Raw genomic sequence first — 17,141 nt, forward strand, 5'->3', positions numbered from 1 at the left:
TTAGCTATCACCTTGCATATATCTACTTAAATTTCTAGATTAAAGGATTAATTGGGATAGTTTGGCCTTTAGTATCACAAGCTATTTTCAGACCAGTATAGGTCATTAATTGGGATAGTTTGGCCTTTAGTATCACAAGCTATTTTCAGACCAGTATAGGTCACTTCAGAGAGATTGGTAATCTCAATGATAGATATACTGTATTTTTTCGGTTTTTCTGGTATTTATTATTTCAGTTTTCTCTGTTTCTCTCCCATTATTACAGTTACAGAGTTATTATGGTGAGATTGAAGTTTACAATTTCAAAAGAAGGCATTCCAAAAGAACAAATCAAATACATACTCAGAAATATTCTCAAGAACGTATGTTCGTTGATAATATTGAAGTTGAAGAATGATCTTAACTTGATATTCGATTCGAAATCCTTCTTTACTTTATATATAAGTAGTTCTTGTTATATAAACTAATGTTATATTTTAAGAAATATAGACATATTTTCCAAAATCGATAAAAACTATATGGTTTTGACTTATATGAAACTCTTAAATTTCATTAGTTAGTTCGAAAATTCCTTAAGAATGTAAATTTTAACAAGAAATCTTTTGTGTGAAATTATTTCAGAATTCATTTTATAGTGTAATTGTTCAATTCGGTCTTTCGATGAATTAATACCATGTGTGCAAGCAGATTATGAAGAGAAATGTGTTGAAGTTCATGTTGAAATTGAACTCTCTTGTGATAGAAGATCAAGTCAGGAGGTATTGATCGATTTCACGAAATCATTCACTATGGAATCTGGGTACATTTCCCTAAACGTAATATTTGCATTTCTCAAAATTTTCCCACAAATTTCAAATACTGATATCATCTTGAGATGGAAATATAATTTTTCAGATATAGTCTTGAAATGCAACCGTATATGGAAATACGGAATATGGACGGAATATTAACCGACATTAGGTTGGCTATTTGCATTTACTATCTTTCAGTTTGCTCTTTCTTAAGATATCTCCGAAGACTCAATCTTTTCCTAGAGAATAGATTCAGATGATAGTTGACTGTATTCGATTTATATGGATGTCGAAGAATTTTTGAACTTAAATCTCTGATTTGTTATCATTTTCTCTTATCATTTCTTAAGATTATAGTGCTAGGAACAAAGAGAAAAAGTTAGTTAGAAATTATAAAAAAAAGTGATAGATGATGACAATATGCAATTTTCATGGCTTTCCTTTAATATTGTTTGAGTAATCGTCATTATTTATATCTCGTTTTTTATTTCTTGAATTTTCGAAAAATAATCGGATATTTTTTTTTTATTTTTCATTTCATGATTTATTCAAAATATGAATTTTAGACATACAAAGAAATTTATCTAAATGGCTTATTTCTCTAACATCTATTTAAAAATTCAATCAAAATCAGAATTGAAATAATGGATCATTTACAGACCCGATCATGCTAATATTGATATACTTTGGATAGGCATTGGTAATATGCCAAATATGGGCTTATTTTTTATTCGTGGTGAATATGTAACAAAATATAACACATCCAGTAATAAACTAATCGTGAATTCGGTATGTGAAACAAAAATGAATAATGCTGCAGGTGAATATTTGATAGTTTTCAAAATATATATTCTAATTATTTCATTAAACCATTTGTTAATGTTGATTGAAATTCACATTACTGTTAGTTACTATTTAAGTTGTTTTATGATATTTATGAATAATCCGGAATAAGCAGATAATTCGATAAATTAACAAATAGTTAAATTTTTTAACTTTATTTATACTAACTGTGTAAGGGTCTATTGGAACTAGCAAGAAAGTATTGTGATTTCAAAATTTAATCGAATTTGTATCTGCTCGAAAATGACTTGTAAACGAAATTTGATGGAACCATTGAAAAATTCCCAATTTAGGAAATTCCACCAAATATTTTGAAATAGCGATACAAAAATAAAACAATGCCGGAAACTTTTACAGTGATTTTTTTCAATATTTTGAAAAATTCAGGACAACTTCATGTGAATTAAATTATTCCACCTGTTCTATACTTCATATGGATCAGCGTAGCTAGGATTTTTCTTTTGTTGTTTTCAAGCTTTGATTAAGGAATTTGACGAAGTTTTTTTTTTTTTTTTGAGGACCTGTAAATCATGGATGAGAAATTAAAATTTCAGGCAATCATACACTATTGTCATGGGGACATTTTGAACATGACCGACGATTGCTAACCATTTATTTTGCTATCGAGAATGTTACTCATTCTCATGATGGTTTATTATATATAGGCTATAAATTTGTTATCACATATAGTTCATTCTATATGGTTATTGTTGATTGTGATTCGGATCCAGATGAAAGAGATAACTATGTTTATATTTGTTTGCGACATCCACCACAGGTTATACTTTAGTTTTTCCTCCAAGTTTTTAGATTTATTTTATTTATTCGTTTGCATATCATCACTGTTCATTTGTGACACTTTTTCGAGTAGACTGAAAAACAGTTTGGTTCATATAAATAAGAAAATAGGAAATATTTACTAAGATCTGTTAATCTAAACAGGGACTGTTCTCTATAAAATAGTATGAATGTGGAATAGCTACACTCAGAGTATGACAGTGTCGTCAGCTTCGAGATATTGTTTGATATTTTGTAATTGGTGTACTCAAATTATGCTTCCAATAACTCAAAGTACAGCTGTGGGAAGCGGTACCCCGAATTATGACAAATGGAAAAAGGGTCTTAAATATTGAGCAATGTCGCGATTGGATACGTGTGGGAAGTTTCCCAGGAAACAGATATTTCGCCGGTTGTTCTCAGGTATTTTAAGGGTAGTTGTTTCCAGGAAGATTTGGTAAATTGGGATCTAGATTTCTCTTCTGTTGATTCAATTCTAAATCAAAATATGATTTTGTAAATAGTTAATTCTATGAACAAACTGAATTCTTTTTTTCCAGAAGACTTTGGCTGAATCATCATGGTTCAGCTTTGCGATGCCCAAAGAAACAGTGAAACCGGAAAGAATGTTCCCGGATGAAGTTATTGACTGGCAAAGACGCCCATTAAGTGTAAAATTGGTAATAGTTAGATGACAAATATCCGGAGTAGCAAAATCTTAAATCTTGCCTTTAACCTTATTCAAGGACATAAAAATGCACGTCAACGGAAAAAGTATACCCTATCGTCGCCTAGTTTATGTTAATTTCTGTTGATATTTTTATATCCAAAAAATATGGCACATTTTTTTCCTACCAAACGACGACTGTTGCTTTTTTTGGCTTTATATCCATCATTTTGATGGTTGAATATAAATCCATGAAGAAAAGAGGCTTTATATTCTTTATAAGTAAATGAAATAATTACAAACTTCTTTGATTTTTCATTTGAAATTTCTATTTTTTCGAGATTTGAAGAATCAGAAAGTCAAATATCTTACGCAGTGTTTATTTTTTAAAGACTCCAACACGTCAGCTGTTTGAAATCATCTCACGATGGAAACGTCGAGCCAAGTGTCGAATATTTTTTGCAGCAGTCATGAAAATTCCTCGTCGAGAGTCCTCAGATGTTCGCATTTTGGAATTGCCATCATTTAGGTATGCGATTTATGTTACCTTGTTGAGAAGTGACTTCTTTTTTTTTTTCGATGACGAATCGTAATCTTAAAGAAATTAGGAGTTGAGATGAGTGAACAATATTTAATAACAGTGGAAACATATGATGGAAAATCATGAGATTAATCGATTAAATCCCTAGTTGTAAACGAAAAAAAAAAAGAAAATTCATGAGGAAACAATTGCATTTTTAACGATTGCTTTTTAACATCTTCATATGACGATTAATACGATAATTGTAGGTTAAATTATGCATTGCAAGCATTATTAGGCAGAGGAAGTATTGTGAAAGATCAACTTTTTGACGTTTCGCAATCCTCCTGCAATAATCTTTTTTTCGAACGGATTAATTACGCTGCTCAGGTATAAAAAAAAATGTTTCGAATTAGTTTGGTTTAATCTTAACAAACGAAATTTGGTTGATTTATTACAATTAAAAAATTAATCATTAGATTTAGCTGAATCTTTTAATTTATTTTTCTATTTATTAATTAAACTACATTTACAATTTAAAGTATTTTTGCTTGAATTTAGTTCAAATTTCACGATCTTTTATCATGGATATGTCGCTTTTTTTTACATCTCCCAAGATATTGAAAGATATTATTCTATATCCTCTGCAAAAGGATTCTGAGGAGTTACTACTGTAACTATAGTATTTATGTGAATGCTTAAAAAAGAGTGCACGAATAACTCTGAAGGGGATGAAATTTTGAAATGGATGAAAAGATTTAAATTATCTATATATACATGCTTTTTCAGGAATGTTTATTGGCTTGTGAGGAGACATTGGACTCTGCTTTGGTGGCTGTGGATGAAAAGCGACGCATCTCATTACTTAATTTTTTTGAACATATTTATTTTCAAAAATTAGATGCATTGCGAAAAGTATCAACTGATGAAGAGGCTGAATCACTATCAGATCTACCTCACAATTGTGTCTTAATTCGGAAAGTAACTATCTTCAACGTTAAAAAAAGTGGAAAACCTGATCATGACCTTTGGTTACTATTAAATTCTAATAAAACACTAATTTCCTATAATAATTTTTTAATATCCTCGTTCAGGTTATGGCAACTCCGCTACGACTTTTACTTTTACCACCGGAGGTGATGATGACGAATCGTGTAATACGTCATTTTGGAGAAGAGTACGCATTACGTTGTGTATTTCGGGATGATAATGGTCAGCGACTTGTACCAAAGGAATTTTCACGAGGCCGCGCTTTACAAGGTCTAATTTTCTCAGATATTTTTTCTTTTAATAAAAAATAGTATAATTAACGTTAACATTAAAAATAAAACATCAAGTATACTATCAATAGTTCATCCATTTATATGTGGTGATGATCATGATTTGAGATGTATACGGATGATTGATGCACGTTAAGCAAGATTCAAAAAGATATTCTATTCTGAATTATCAGATAGTTATTATCTATGTGAATAAGCATTTGTATCTATTAAATGTTCTGGATCGAATTTTTCCCATTCAAACTGAAACTTTTGTTTGAGGGCTTTATGAATATTATTGATTTGTTCAGTGTTATTATAAATAGCATGAATTTTTTGTTGGAAACTGAAATGTAATGTATTTTTCACTTCATCGAAGCTATTAATTCAACGTTGACAAATTTTAGATCAATCGTTAATAATTCCGGATTTGATATACAGAACACTTGGAACAGGTCTGCACATAGCATCACGACATTACCAGTTCCTTGCATGGTCTAATTCACAGGTACATGGAAGCATTATTTAGAGGGAGAATATTTATTTCAAAGTAAACTTCAGCTCAATGTTTTATTAATCTCTAGCTAGTGGTATTGACGGCTGAAATAAAGAGGATGAAAATTGGTCCCTTTCATCAATCTTATTCTCTGAGCGATGCATGACAAACTGGTTTAAATGATTGCAGGCATTTTTATCAGTTTTTGTTAAATTTGAATAGAAGAGACAATATTGGGGGAAAGTATCGCCTAGTTTTTTACTTTCATCTGTATATTCGGAATTTGTTCGAATAGAAATTTCGAAAATACTGAACATGTTAATTTAAGATGCGTGATGGCGGTTGCTACATGTATTCGGATGCCGTTGTTAATGACGAAGTACATGGTCAAATGATTTGTAACGTTGAGGATATCAGACGTTGGATGGGTGATTTTACAGCTTCGAAAAGTGTTCCCAAAATGATGTCTCGTATGGGACAATGCTTTACGCAAGCACAGGTAAATTATCTCATCCCAAATAAATAGTAATATCATTGCAAGTATTCATCTTCCACTTTTTTTAAAATTTTACTTTCAACTATTCGTCTTTTGTTTTCCGTTTTTCCATTTTCTCCTTTACTCTTCATTTGTCTCGTACTTTTGCTTTCATCTTTTCATTTTTCCTTCTTGCATAATTCTTCGTTAATCACTAACCGTAGCTTTTCCTTCATTGTTTGTTTTGCTCTTTTTACTTTTATGTAATACTAAATCATTCGTTCAGAGAAAGAATTTTCATTTATTTAGTTTAAAATAAAATTCAGTTCATTATATTTTGTCGGTCTTAGATCAAGGTTTAAATGTGTGATATTGCTCGACTTACTCGAATTATTTTGTCAGAGGTTTCAATTCATAAATCTTATTATCCATTCAAATCGTGAATTTTTCTGTATATTCCATCTTGCAGCATATTATTTTGTTAACATTTTTCATCGTCACATTAATCCTATTCATCATATATCCATTACAATAATTTCATAATCTTTATCTGCAATTTTCTATTTTTTTAGCCTATTTTTTTCTTGTGATTCGTCAGTATTCGTATCTTTCCTCATTACAACTGTAACTTTTTTTTTCAGCCAACAATAATGCTGGAAAAGAATGACTGGAAGGTGGAAGATGATATCATGGGTGGAATCGTACATCCAGAAACTGGTGAAGTTTTTAATTTCTCGGATGGTGTCGGGAGAATTTCTAAGAAATATGCTGATCGAATTGCTGAAGTATTAGACTTACATCCAACACCATCCTGTTATCAAGTAAACATTCAGCTTATGTATTGTGCTCAGTTGTTAATCGTTATTAGATATATATTTATGTGAAATGAAAAATTTAGCAACCTGATCAGATTTCACTTCAACTTTTTCAATTGTACACAAGCTATTTCCATGCACTTTCAAGTTTTAGGTGCGATTTAAAGGTTTTAAAGGTGTGCTGTGCATTGACCCATTGTTGGATGAACTAGGTCAAGCAAATATTATCTTCCGAAAAAGTCAAAAAAATTTGAGGAAGATGAAGAAAGTGCAGCTGAAATAGAAGTGGTGAAATATTCTATGCCTGCACCAGTTTGCTTGAGTCGACCTTTGATCATGATTTTGGATCAAGTAATTATCCTTTTTTTTTGCGAAATCATGTTACTTTTAAGTTAGAATGCATAGTTAATCTACTATTAATCGTCTCGTCTACATCTGTGGATCACTGATTTTGATAAAAAAAATTTCTGAATTTTATTTTAATATAAAATGAGCAAATTCTTGGAATAAAACTTAAATGCTCCAAATTTATAGGTTTCTGAAAAGCAAAGTCGACATTTACATAAAAAAATTTGCAGTCGGATACATTCGCTTCTAGAACTGGAACTTAATAAACTATCCGGTTAGCATTGCTTATTTTAAATCATTCGATGGATCTGGACTTACCATGTTGTCGGACGGTAGTGACGGAGTAATGCTGGAGTATGCAAGAAACGCATATTTCAAAATTTTCGTTTAGGCTCGAAAGAGCAGACAGATTTTGATCGCAGTAATGCGGACTCGGTAGACTCTTTTCATATGAGTATGATGTCTTGTTAACATATGGGAATGATTCATGCTTCCTGAAATGTCAAAATTGTTTCTGAATATAAATCTGAGCTAGATCTAATGTAAAGATAATTTTCAGCCATGATGTTTGATGAAAATGATGCTGCCGAAGAGCTCAGTTCACGGATGTCACTTCCAATCGACTTTCATCAGTTGCACAGTAGCGGTATTACATTTACCAACGAACCATTCTTTCGTTCACTACTGATTGCCATACACAGATACAATATAAGTTGGTTTACACTTTTTTTCGACTTTATTTAAATTTCAAATAAATAATATTAATTCGAATTTGTTCTTCCAATAAAGTCTCTTGAAAAAATTTCATATTTTAATTGAAAGAAGTCATACAAGTTTCTAGAAAAAAAGCAAAAAATAAAAAAATAACAGAAGTATTTGAAAATCTCCAATCAAAATAAATATCACTTTAAATATATTTCAGTGGAATAGATTTATACTATTCTTTTTCTGTTTATTACAAATTGCTATTGCTGATAATAACTGCGTTCAAATATTGTTGCTGGCATTATCTTCAGAATTACATCTGAGCAAATCCAAAATTTTTTTACCCGCCTCAATGGGTCATACAATGTACGGAGTAGTTGATGATACTGGATTACTCCAGCATGGTCAAGTTTTTATACAGTATTCGCCGTCTATACGGTATGTCTCAGGGAAGAAAATCATTTATACAGGTAAAACAATAGAAAGTTAACGCCTCCCAACACTTTTATATTTTTCGGAATTTTCTATTTTCCAAATCTAATTTCATCCTTTTCTTATAATTTAAAAAAAGATAGGGATACTTTTTTGATTCGATGTTTTCCTTCATAACCAAATAGATTGATTTTATCCTTTAACAAGCCTGAAAAGGATAAAAGGACGTGTTGAATCAGTAGAGATATTGGTGTGGGATATTGTGAAAAAGCAGTGCCTTTTATTGTCAGCTTCTGTGTTGCCGTTTAAAGTTACGACTTCATAAAGATCTTTGAAAATTGGAATCAGGAAAATCAGGTTTTTTTTAAAGAATTTTATTTCCCCAGGACCAGTAATGGTAACGAAGAATCCATGTCACGTGGCGGGTGATGTTCGTATGTTCGAAGCAGTTTATCAGGATGCTCTTTCACATCTTTGTGATGTTATTGTATTCCCACGTTATGGCCCTCGCCCACATTGTGATGAAATGGCTGGTTAGATATAAAATTTATCAGATTTCCATCTTTTATTGATTAATATACTTGTAAATTCATTTTTTTGCTTTCATTCGATCATAATTTCGTTTGCTTTTATACATATGTTTTTTCTTTTTCTTGTTTACCTTTTTTGCTCCTATTCACAATCGTTTGTTTTATTTTTCGCTTTTACTTTTTACTTGCCTATCTATTCATAAATACAACGTATTTTAATTAATATCGCTTTCTAAGCTCTCAATTAATACTATCAATTTGTTACTGCATAGATTAATTGGATTTCTTGTTCTTTTCAGGAAGTGATTTAGATGGTGATGAATATACCGTCATATTCGATAAAGAGTTGTTTTTTGAGAATAATGAACAAGCAATGTTTTTTCCAAAATCGATACCAACTGAATACGATACACCACCCACTGTATTTATTCTTTTTGTGGATCGCAAACCTAAAATAATTGAAATTAAATCCATATTTGCTTAGAAATGTCAGAAAAAGGAGAGAATATTAAAAGGAACACCGTTTGGGCTATCAGCGCTTTCACATTTTGTGTGTGTCGTGCCATTGGATGAAGAAATCACTAAATGAGTTCATTTTTTCAATTTCAATTATTTTAGGTTTATTTCTCTTCCTAAATTTAGTCCACTAAACTTGCTCAAAATTTATTGGAATTGAGTATTGCCATATTTATAGACGGGAGATATGATAGATTTTTTTCTGAAATATCTCAGTCAAGATTCCATTGGTCGAATGTCCAATGCTCATCTGATTATGTGCGATCGACTTGGCCTTTTCCAGTAAGTTATTCTTCCTTTTTCCTCCTAAGCATTTAGTTGTTTGTGATATGTAGACTACTTGTACACTTATATATATGCCCGCTTATATGGCAGTTACCACATAATCGTTCAATACTGATGAATTTTGCAAAATTTAATGTATTTAAAAACGGCATTCTATTTAAAATGAAATTTTCTTTCAGCGAAATATGTGATAGTATTGCCCGGAAATGTGCTGTTGCTGTAGATTTTCCGAAAACTGGTGTACAAGCCAAACCGCTAATATTACATGAGCAGTGCGATTCTATACCGGATTACATGCAAAACACGATAAAGCCGTCATACAGAAGCAAACGATTGCTCGGTCAATTGTACAGGTAAATTATAGCTTTCCACAGAGTGTCATATGTTTGACAGAAAGGATCTTTATTAGGCCAAGTGAAATGGAATGCAAGAAAAATCAGAAGAATGGAAAAATAAATATTAAGTGGCAGATTCACAGTTTGACTGCACTCTCTATTTCGCTTTTAGATTTCATTGTTTGGCACTGAAGGTCCGATATTTCAGAAAAGCACAAAAAGTTGAAGATATCTCGGAAGCGGTACAAGGAGCAAAATTTGCCGATTACTATGATCCACAACTTTACGACGAAAGCTTATTTCATGAACAACCAAAACTGATTCAACGAAGTTTACGTTTGAGGAATGAATACTACTCGAGAATACAGGTATTTGGTTTCCAACATTTCGGATTATGGCACAATTGGATCTAATTGCTAACACTGTCATAAGCACAAAAGCTCAGCCTTTAAAAATCGGACGAGACATTACTTCGTCTATCATTTAAGATCAACCAGTAATTCACACACAATCGTTTCACAAATGAATTAAACGAATAGAATCAGGGACCGATTTTTTTTCGAAAGATTTTTCAGCAATTACTAGATGAATATGGAATTTCTGATGAAGCTTCTGTAATATCAGGGCATAGCTTGGCAATCAAAAGGATTGTTGAAATGGAAAAAGATGATTATTCGTTTTATCACTCGGATAAAATTGTCGAACTACGATACAGTCGCATTTTTGCATATTTCAGGCGTGAATTTTTTAAGGTTTACTTTGCTGAAGAATTTCCACTTGAATAAAATGTAGCAAACAAATAAAATAATTGGAAAAATTCATATGAAATAATTGGAAAAATTCACTGAAATAATTGGAAAAATTCATATATGTTTGAAAATCAAATTGTTTGTATTTGTAGGAATTTGGAGAAGAATCAGATTTCGTAAGTGTAGATGCGCTCGGAAAACGTGGAATGCGCTGGAATATGGCGCTGATCACGAAAGCTAAAGCGTGGTATGCAGTAACATATGCCAGCGCTTTCAGATCATCTTCTGAATTTCGATCTTTCCCTTGGATCGTTTGGGATATTTTGCTGATCATCAAACGTCAAATCGTAAGTGATTGCATTATTTTAGCTAAGTGGATGAACAGTACTCATTCCAAAGAAATGATTGCTACCAGATTTACAAATTTAAATTTGCTGATGAGAGATATTTCCAAGCCATTAGTTGTGGTTAAAATGAACTAAGTACATTTTCGAAAACATCAAATTTTAGGCACTTATGCTGAAATCACCACCACCATTGGTAAACCCTTTAGTGATCCATCTTACACAAGCAATTGAAAGTTTTTGCTATCATCATCATGCTGCACTAAAGCAATTTGTTAATGAGATGTCATTAGGGCCGATGCGACTTGATGCATTTGTACGATATTCTCAAAGGTAAATAAGTTCATGAGCCCTTTCATATAAATAATTAATCCAACTGATGTAAGAATCGTGAATGAAAGAGTAAGAGTGAGCATGATCTGCGATAATGTATTACATACTACGTAAGATATGAAAGTACCATATACATTGATCTTTTCAAACAATTTTAGTTTTAATATTTTGAAATTTAATTCTTCATCTAATTTTTTTGGACGAAGAATTACAGGTACGGGTCAAATGTCGAAATGCTCTGTTTTGTCATTGATAATTGGTTAAGAGTAGAAGGGATATATGAACGTTCTGCATTGCGGAGAATACATGCTATCATTTTGTTTTTACAATTTGCTGTTGGAATATTACATGGTAAACATACATCTGATGAGCTGATGAACAGACATCCCATTTATTTTGAAAAGGTAAAATCATATGGAACAAGAAGTCGTATATGTTCAATATTTAAAATGAATTTTATAGTTTAGAGTTCAAGTTCTGGATTTAAGAAATTCCATTTCCGGCTTAACTTCCCTCAAAATATTTAACCATTTCTTTGCAAAAATACTTGACAACTTCTTTTTTCCCTATGTTTTTCAGGTTTTTCTTGATGTTTTGACTTATGCGTATAAAGACTCGTTTTATGTGATATGCCAAGACGTTTAAAGCCGTATTGCTTCAAAATTTGAACCACGTTTATTGCAGCTGGACGATTTACGAGACAATTTCGAAACTTTTGACTTATCATATAGTATTGGTGAAATACTCTTCTCATTTGTGCGTTATTTGGCAAGCAGAGAATTTGCCTACGCAAATTTTATACGTTTTCGATTGGGCGGTATGATGCAAGGAAAGAAGGGTGCCTCAATTTTTACGAGACCAGGACAATGGTCTGCCCTTCATGCTGTTAGTTTTATGTTGTTTTCTAGAGGCAAGTTTAATCAGTGAATTTTTATTTCAGATTCATAAAAAATCATCTATGTGGGGGAATTGTCCGGAAAATGACAGTTACGTTACAAGAAATTTTTGAAGTCGAAAAGTTTTCTTTGCTGATACCAACTTAACAGGACATAGGTATTAAGTAATGCTATAGTGAAAGACTGGAAACATGAAATCACATGTATGTAAATAATTGTTATAGAAGTCTAAATTTTGGAGATTTTTGAAATCCTCGAAATCTGAAAATGGTTTCAGATATATTTCAAATTTATTTTTGTTGAACCAGGTGGCATTTCGTGCGTTTCATCATATCGCTATAACAGCTGAATTTGATGCTCTTCGGATTACCAAAAATGGTGGTACTGATATTGACTGTAACAGTAATGATGATACTGCAAGATATGACTGGGATTTTGGTGAATCAGATGCTCCAGTAATCATATCCGGTGAACTTTGCCGTCACAAAGACCTCAGTTTGCAACGAATCAATACTGCACTTAAGGTATATTCGTTACTTTTTTAATAAAGACATAGTGATCATTATCGATCATACGTAATTGAAGAATGAGAAATATCTGACTGATTGATCATCAATTTCACATTTAAAATGTTTTTAATGCGTACTGCAGTATTCATTACACCATTCACATTTAAATAGTATGATGACTTTTCAATTCGCAGATCGACACATCTGTTACAGAAATGGTCCGGTGTATATGAAATAATGAGTCGTGCAACGAAACATGAACAGTTGCTAATTACCTGTGCCGGAAGTGCCTTGGCTCGACAGCGACTGCATCGAATATTGTTGATGGAGCCGGAACGTCTTTTTGATGCCGTGCAAACGGACACTATGCCGAAAGAGGCCAGAGATGATTTCTTGTAAAATAGGGTTAATGTCGAAAAATTAAATGGAATTTCTAGTTTTGAATTAAAAGTGATGCTCATGCTTTAAATGGCATCTTCCATATTTCTCTTCTTCAGTTTTTACTTGTAGCCTTATCCTCTTCTTCAGCCTTAAAGCTCATCCTCTATTACGGACAATTCATTGTTTCGCCTTATATCTTGTGGGTTCAATTCAACGGTCTTTTCATTCATCAATTATTTCCCATCACATTTCATGACAGTTCTTCCTCCTAGCCCAATATTTAGCATTACCTGCATCGATCGCATGGAAGACAAGAATCACTGAATTACAGTCCTCAAACTGTGATAGAATCTAATATCGTTCTTCATCATTTGCACCCCAATGCTTTTAAAATGTTCTAGAGACGAATTTCATTACTTTTGTGTTTTACCATTTCTCTCTTATTACAGATCTCTGATCATTCACTGTGATGTTAAAGACAAAATAAACCACTTCCGTGAATGGCAAGTCGCCTCACCCAGCATAACCCAGCTGTACCGGTAATTGATACCTTCGAAAAGCCCAAATCTTATTATTTCCCCACCTGCGCTTATTGAATTGCGGTGTTTGGATGCTTGTCTCTGAAGAACTTTGCCTCCGGGAAGTTCAATTCCACCCGTAATCGAAATTCCAAAACCTTGTTTTGTTGACTGCCAGCTTATTTACTTCATCCCTAAATTTCTCGGCCTAAAATCGAAGGACATTCGACGGTCTTTGATTTCTTGGCCTCTCAAAGTCAACCTCCCTTCGATGTACATTCTCGTTTTAGCTTTGATTAAAGAAACAAAAGGAAAAACGGCTTAGCCAATAAAGTCCTTTACTACACTTCGGCAAATCCGAAATATTTCATACTTGAACTGTCCTGAAGTTGAGTTTTTGACACACTTAAACTTTAAAAAAAGACCAAAGATATCTTCACGTTGATGGGCATTTTTATCATCCTTCTCCAATCATCATTTTTCTACACTTTTTCAAGCTTCATACATTACCGATGATATAACAAATTAACCACTTCTGAATAACTAAAATAGTTTCGAGTACATCAAAAAATAAGTGCGAACAGAAAATGAGCTTAAGAATTAAAAAATGCGATGTGGGAATAGCTTCCTATCAAAGCTGGACGATTAAACATAATAAATATGTGAATATTTCTCATAGAAATCTTTTGCCATGTAGCTCCAGAGATGAATGGAACATGGGGTTAACTTATGCAGTTCGGAACATTATTTAAACAAACACAAGTCAAACACAACAGAAAATGTGATTAACTCTGGAACAGAGCATGCACGAACTGTTCATAGTCCAAAGCTCCCGGTACCGATCGACCAGAAATGGTATCTGTGTACGGCTTCATACGTTTAATGCAATACTCCGCTTGTTCAGGCGTGAGATTCTACAAAAATTTTCAACAGTTTCGTAACGACAATACCTTTTATAGAAAAGCTGTATACTGCGAAGTATCATCTTGTACAAGCGATAAATCTTCGTCTTAGTATTGTCTCTTAATATAATAGACACATATATGCAAAACTGGATCCAGCCGCCGTTGTGTAAACAACTCAAGCAGACTTATGATATATTCTTAAACTTCAACCCATCCTCCAGCAAGCCAACATAAGTATTAATAATTGGCGGGAACTAATCAAATTCCAGAAAAAAGATTTTGAACGTATATTTTCATGAGTGATGTAATACTTACTAAAGAACTCAAAGAGATCTCGACGGGAATAGCTTCATCACCTCATAAAACAGAAATACTGAACTTACCGCGTACAGTTCTTCAGCCGTAACATATGGCCGGAATTCTTTTGACAGAGCTCGAAATGCACTTTCAATTTCTTCGCTTGACTGAATATTCTCGGTTTCCTTTGAAATCATGAATGCCATGTATTCTTGCAGAGTAACATATCCATCCCGGTTCGGATCTACAATGTCCAAAATTCGCTGGAATTCCGGTTCCGGTTGTCCTTCATCAACCATTGGCAAATCGTAACCAAGTGCCCGCAAGCAACTCTTGAACTGCTGATGATCAAGACGTCCACACTTTTCCTGAACGTTGCTGACATCCGAATAATAAGTTGGAAAAACTGCATATAAAATTAAAAATGATAGGTACTTCAAGCATCAAAATTTCAATGACTTATGAGAGAATTCAAAGTAGATGAATTTACCTTATCGAAATGTTTGAACATCATGGAGAATTCTCGAAGAGCTTCTTCAGTCACACCGGACTGATTGCGCGCCTGAATCTGCTGCTCAAGATTATGTTGCATTCTCATGGCAAGTTGATCAAGTTGGTCCCAAGCTTGAGCTAAGCCAACGGTGCTGCAAATTAATTCATGTATTTCATTTATTATTTAGACAGCTGCAAAAATACCTAGCAATATATTTTGCCTCTTTCAAAAACTAAATACGAAATCTGAGATAATAAAGAGAAGTGAAAGAAAAATTGATAAATATGAATTATTGAAGAAGGGCAAACCTATGTTCGGTGTAGCGATTATCCAGGATGAGATATTCTTCTAGAAGAGCGCCCAAATCTTCGATTTTCTTCAGCTGAATACGATTGTTTTTCACATCTACCGCCTGCAAAAAACATAAACGATTCAAGTTGAAGTCCGAATGCAAACAAAACTATTCCTTTCAAAATCATACACTTACAATTTAGAGCAAGAGAGATAGTAATGAAAAGAGAGGGAAAGTTAGACATAAAAGGAGAGCTAAAAGCATACCGAGTGTCGCTACCAACGAAAGGATCTGAAAGACAAGTGGATGGAATCGAAAAAAATTGCCACCAATGTCTCTTAAAACAAAAATTTTTCCATAAGAAGCATTTACTTTCTTCTTCAACAACTCGAGTTGCTCTTCAAGTGTACCACTCGTTTCCATCATTGCTGCACGAGTTTCAGTGAGCCATTGATGGAATGCATTCGCTTGGCGAGCAAAATCACGGCGCAGTTTATCGTTATCTTCCTGGCGACGATGCTCCTTTTGCAGTTCCATTTCACGTTCCTGAATTGTATGAAAAATAAAATTAAAACAAAATTTACGGAATTTCCTCTAATATTTAATAAACTTTTATGATTGCTAATTCGAATGTCTACCCGAATTCATGTGCAATATGTAATACGTAAAAGTAGTTTGGTGAAAACACAACTTCTGAGCACTCTAAGTATAAATAGGATCTATTAACCTTGATGATTTTTTGCAAATTACGCCATGTTTCTTCCAGCGCATCCATTGTAAACCACGTATATGGATTTGGTCCGACATTGAATGATGTAATTTGTCTGTCAAGTAGTTGCAACTGTCTAAAATCTTCCTCAGCTGTTGATAACGATTTATGGAACTCGGCATGAGCTTCACGTAAAGCGCTAATCTCTTCCAGTGAATTACAGCGTACTGGATCCGTCAAATCTTCTTCTGCATTCTCGAACCACGAGTTGAACGCAGAAGCCTCAAATCATCATTTTATTTATATATGAAGATTTACACTCATTTAATGCAATTAAATAAATCTTCCACTTTTTCGATGGTAGCATGAATGACGTTTAAGGATTTAATCTCTCAAGATTCCAATACCATTAAATAATACCATATGGCTAAATACTATATAATACCACATGATTCAATGTGGAACACTAAGAACTCTAACTGACAACAGTTTGGCAGTTGTGCTCATCATTTCAACAGTCCGATAACAATCTGCTGTGGTCCTCATGTTTCTGGAAACATGAGTAATGCTTTACAAAGTACTAACCTTCTTTGCAAAGGTAAGATAAAGTTCCTCAATTTGTTTGTACTGATCTTGCATCTTCAGTAATTTCTGGCGTCTTGCTTCTGAATTTGCAAGAAGCTGCTGCCAGCGTCCGATAACATTTCCGTGTCGTTTCTCAATATTCGGTGTCTGGGCATGATGAGCATTTACGAGTTGGTCTTTGAGCTCCGTGATACGCTGGATACCTTCGTGCTCAAAAGCATTTAAACCTGCATCGAATGCTTCTTGTTTGGTTAAAAGAATTTGCACCGATGACAAATCACGTCCAAAATCATCCGATCGTACTTGCTGCTCTTTTTCCGCTGAAAAAATTTTTTT

The 17,141-nt window shown here is 33.1% G+C and overlaps 2 protein-coding genes across 2 annotated transcripts in view; one reads left to right on the top strand and one right to left on the bottom strand.

Moving 5' to 3' along the window:
• Positions 1–278: 278 nt before the first annotated feature.
• LOAG_06580 (RNA dependent RNA polymerase) lies at positions 279–13,024 on the top strand (the record flags this gene model as incomplete). Its single annotated transcript, XM_020447180.1, has 30 exons — positions 279–362; positions 636–799; positions 895–960; positions 1,451–1,611; positions 2,189–2,412; positions 2,712–2,834; positions 2,972–3,091; positions 3,471–3,607; positions 3,868–3,988; positions 4,388–4,579; positions 4,693–4,858; positions 5,265–5,365; positions 5,682–5,852; positions 6,470–6,649; positions 6,899–6,994; positions 7,178–7,265; positions 7,551–7,703; positions 8,008–8,166; positions 8,515–8,661; positions 8,958–9,079; positions 9,353–9,456; positions 9,639–9,812; positions 10,003–10,162; positions 10,370–10,546; positions 10,696–10,890; positions 11,054–11,220; positions 11,435–11,624; positions 11,905–12,105; positions 12,425–12,640; positions 12,839–13,024. The coding sequence occupies 30 exons, from the start codon at positions 279–281 to the stop codon at positions 13,022–13,024; spliced, it is 4,545 nt and encodes a 1,514-aa protein (XP_020302563.1).
• Positions 13,025–13,970: 946 nt separating this feature from the next.
• LOAG_16411 (spectrin protein 1) overlaps positions 13,971–17,141 on the bottom strand; it is a 17,195-nt gene continuing 14,024 nt past the window's right edge. Inside the window, exons 32-38 of the mRNA XM_020449063.1 lie at positions 16,806–17,125; positions 16,239–16,502; positions 15,884–16,057; positions 15,528–15,631; positions 15,217–15,370; positions 14,813–15,094; positions 13,971–14,438 (exon numbers count right to left, since the gene is read on the bottom strand). Coding sequence (XP_020307521.1) covers positions 14,310–14,438; positions 14,813–15,094; positions 15,217–15,370; positions 15,528–15,631; positions 15,884–16,057; positions 16,239–16,502; positions 16,806–17,125 — 1,427 coding nt within the window. The 3' untranslated portion in view covers positions 13,971–14,309. The remainder of the gene's footprint in view (positions 14,439–14,812; positions 15,095–15,216; positions 15,371–15,527; positions 15,632–15,883; positions 16,058–16,238; positions 16,503–16,805; positions 17,126–17,141) is intronic.

This window comes from Loa loa (genome assembly GCF_000183805.2).
Source record: "Loa loa unplaced genomic scaffold supercont3.2, whole genome shotgun sequence".
In the NCBI taxonomy this organism is placed as follows: domain Eukaryota; kingdom Metazoa; phylum Nematoda; class Chromadorea; order Rhabditida; family Onchocercidae; genus Loa; species Loa loa.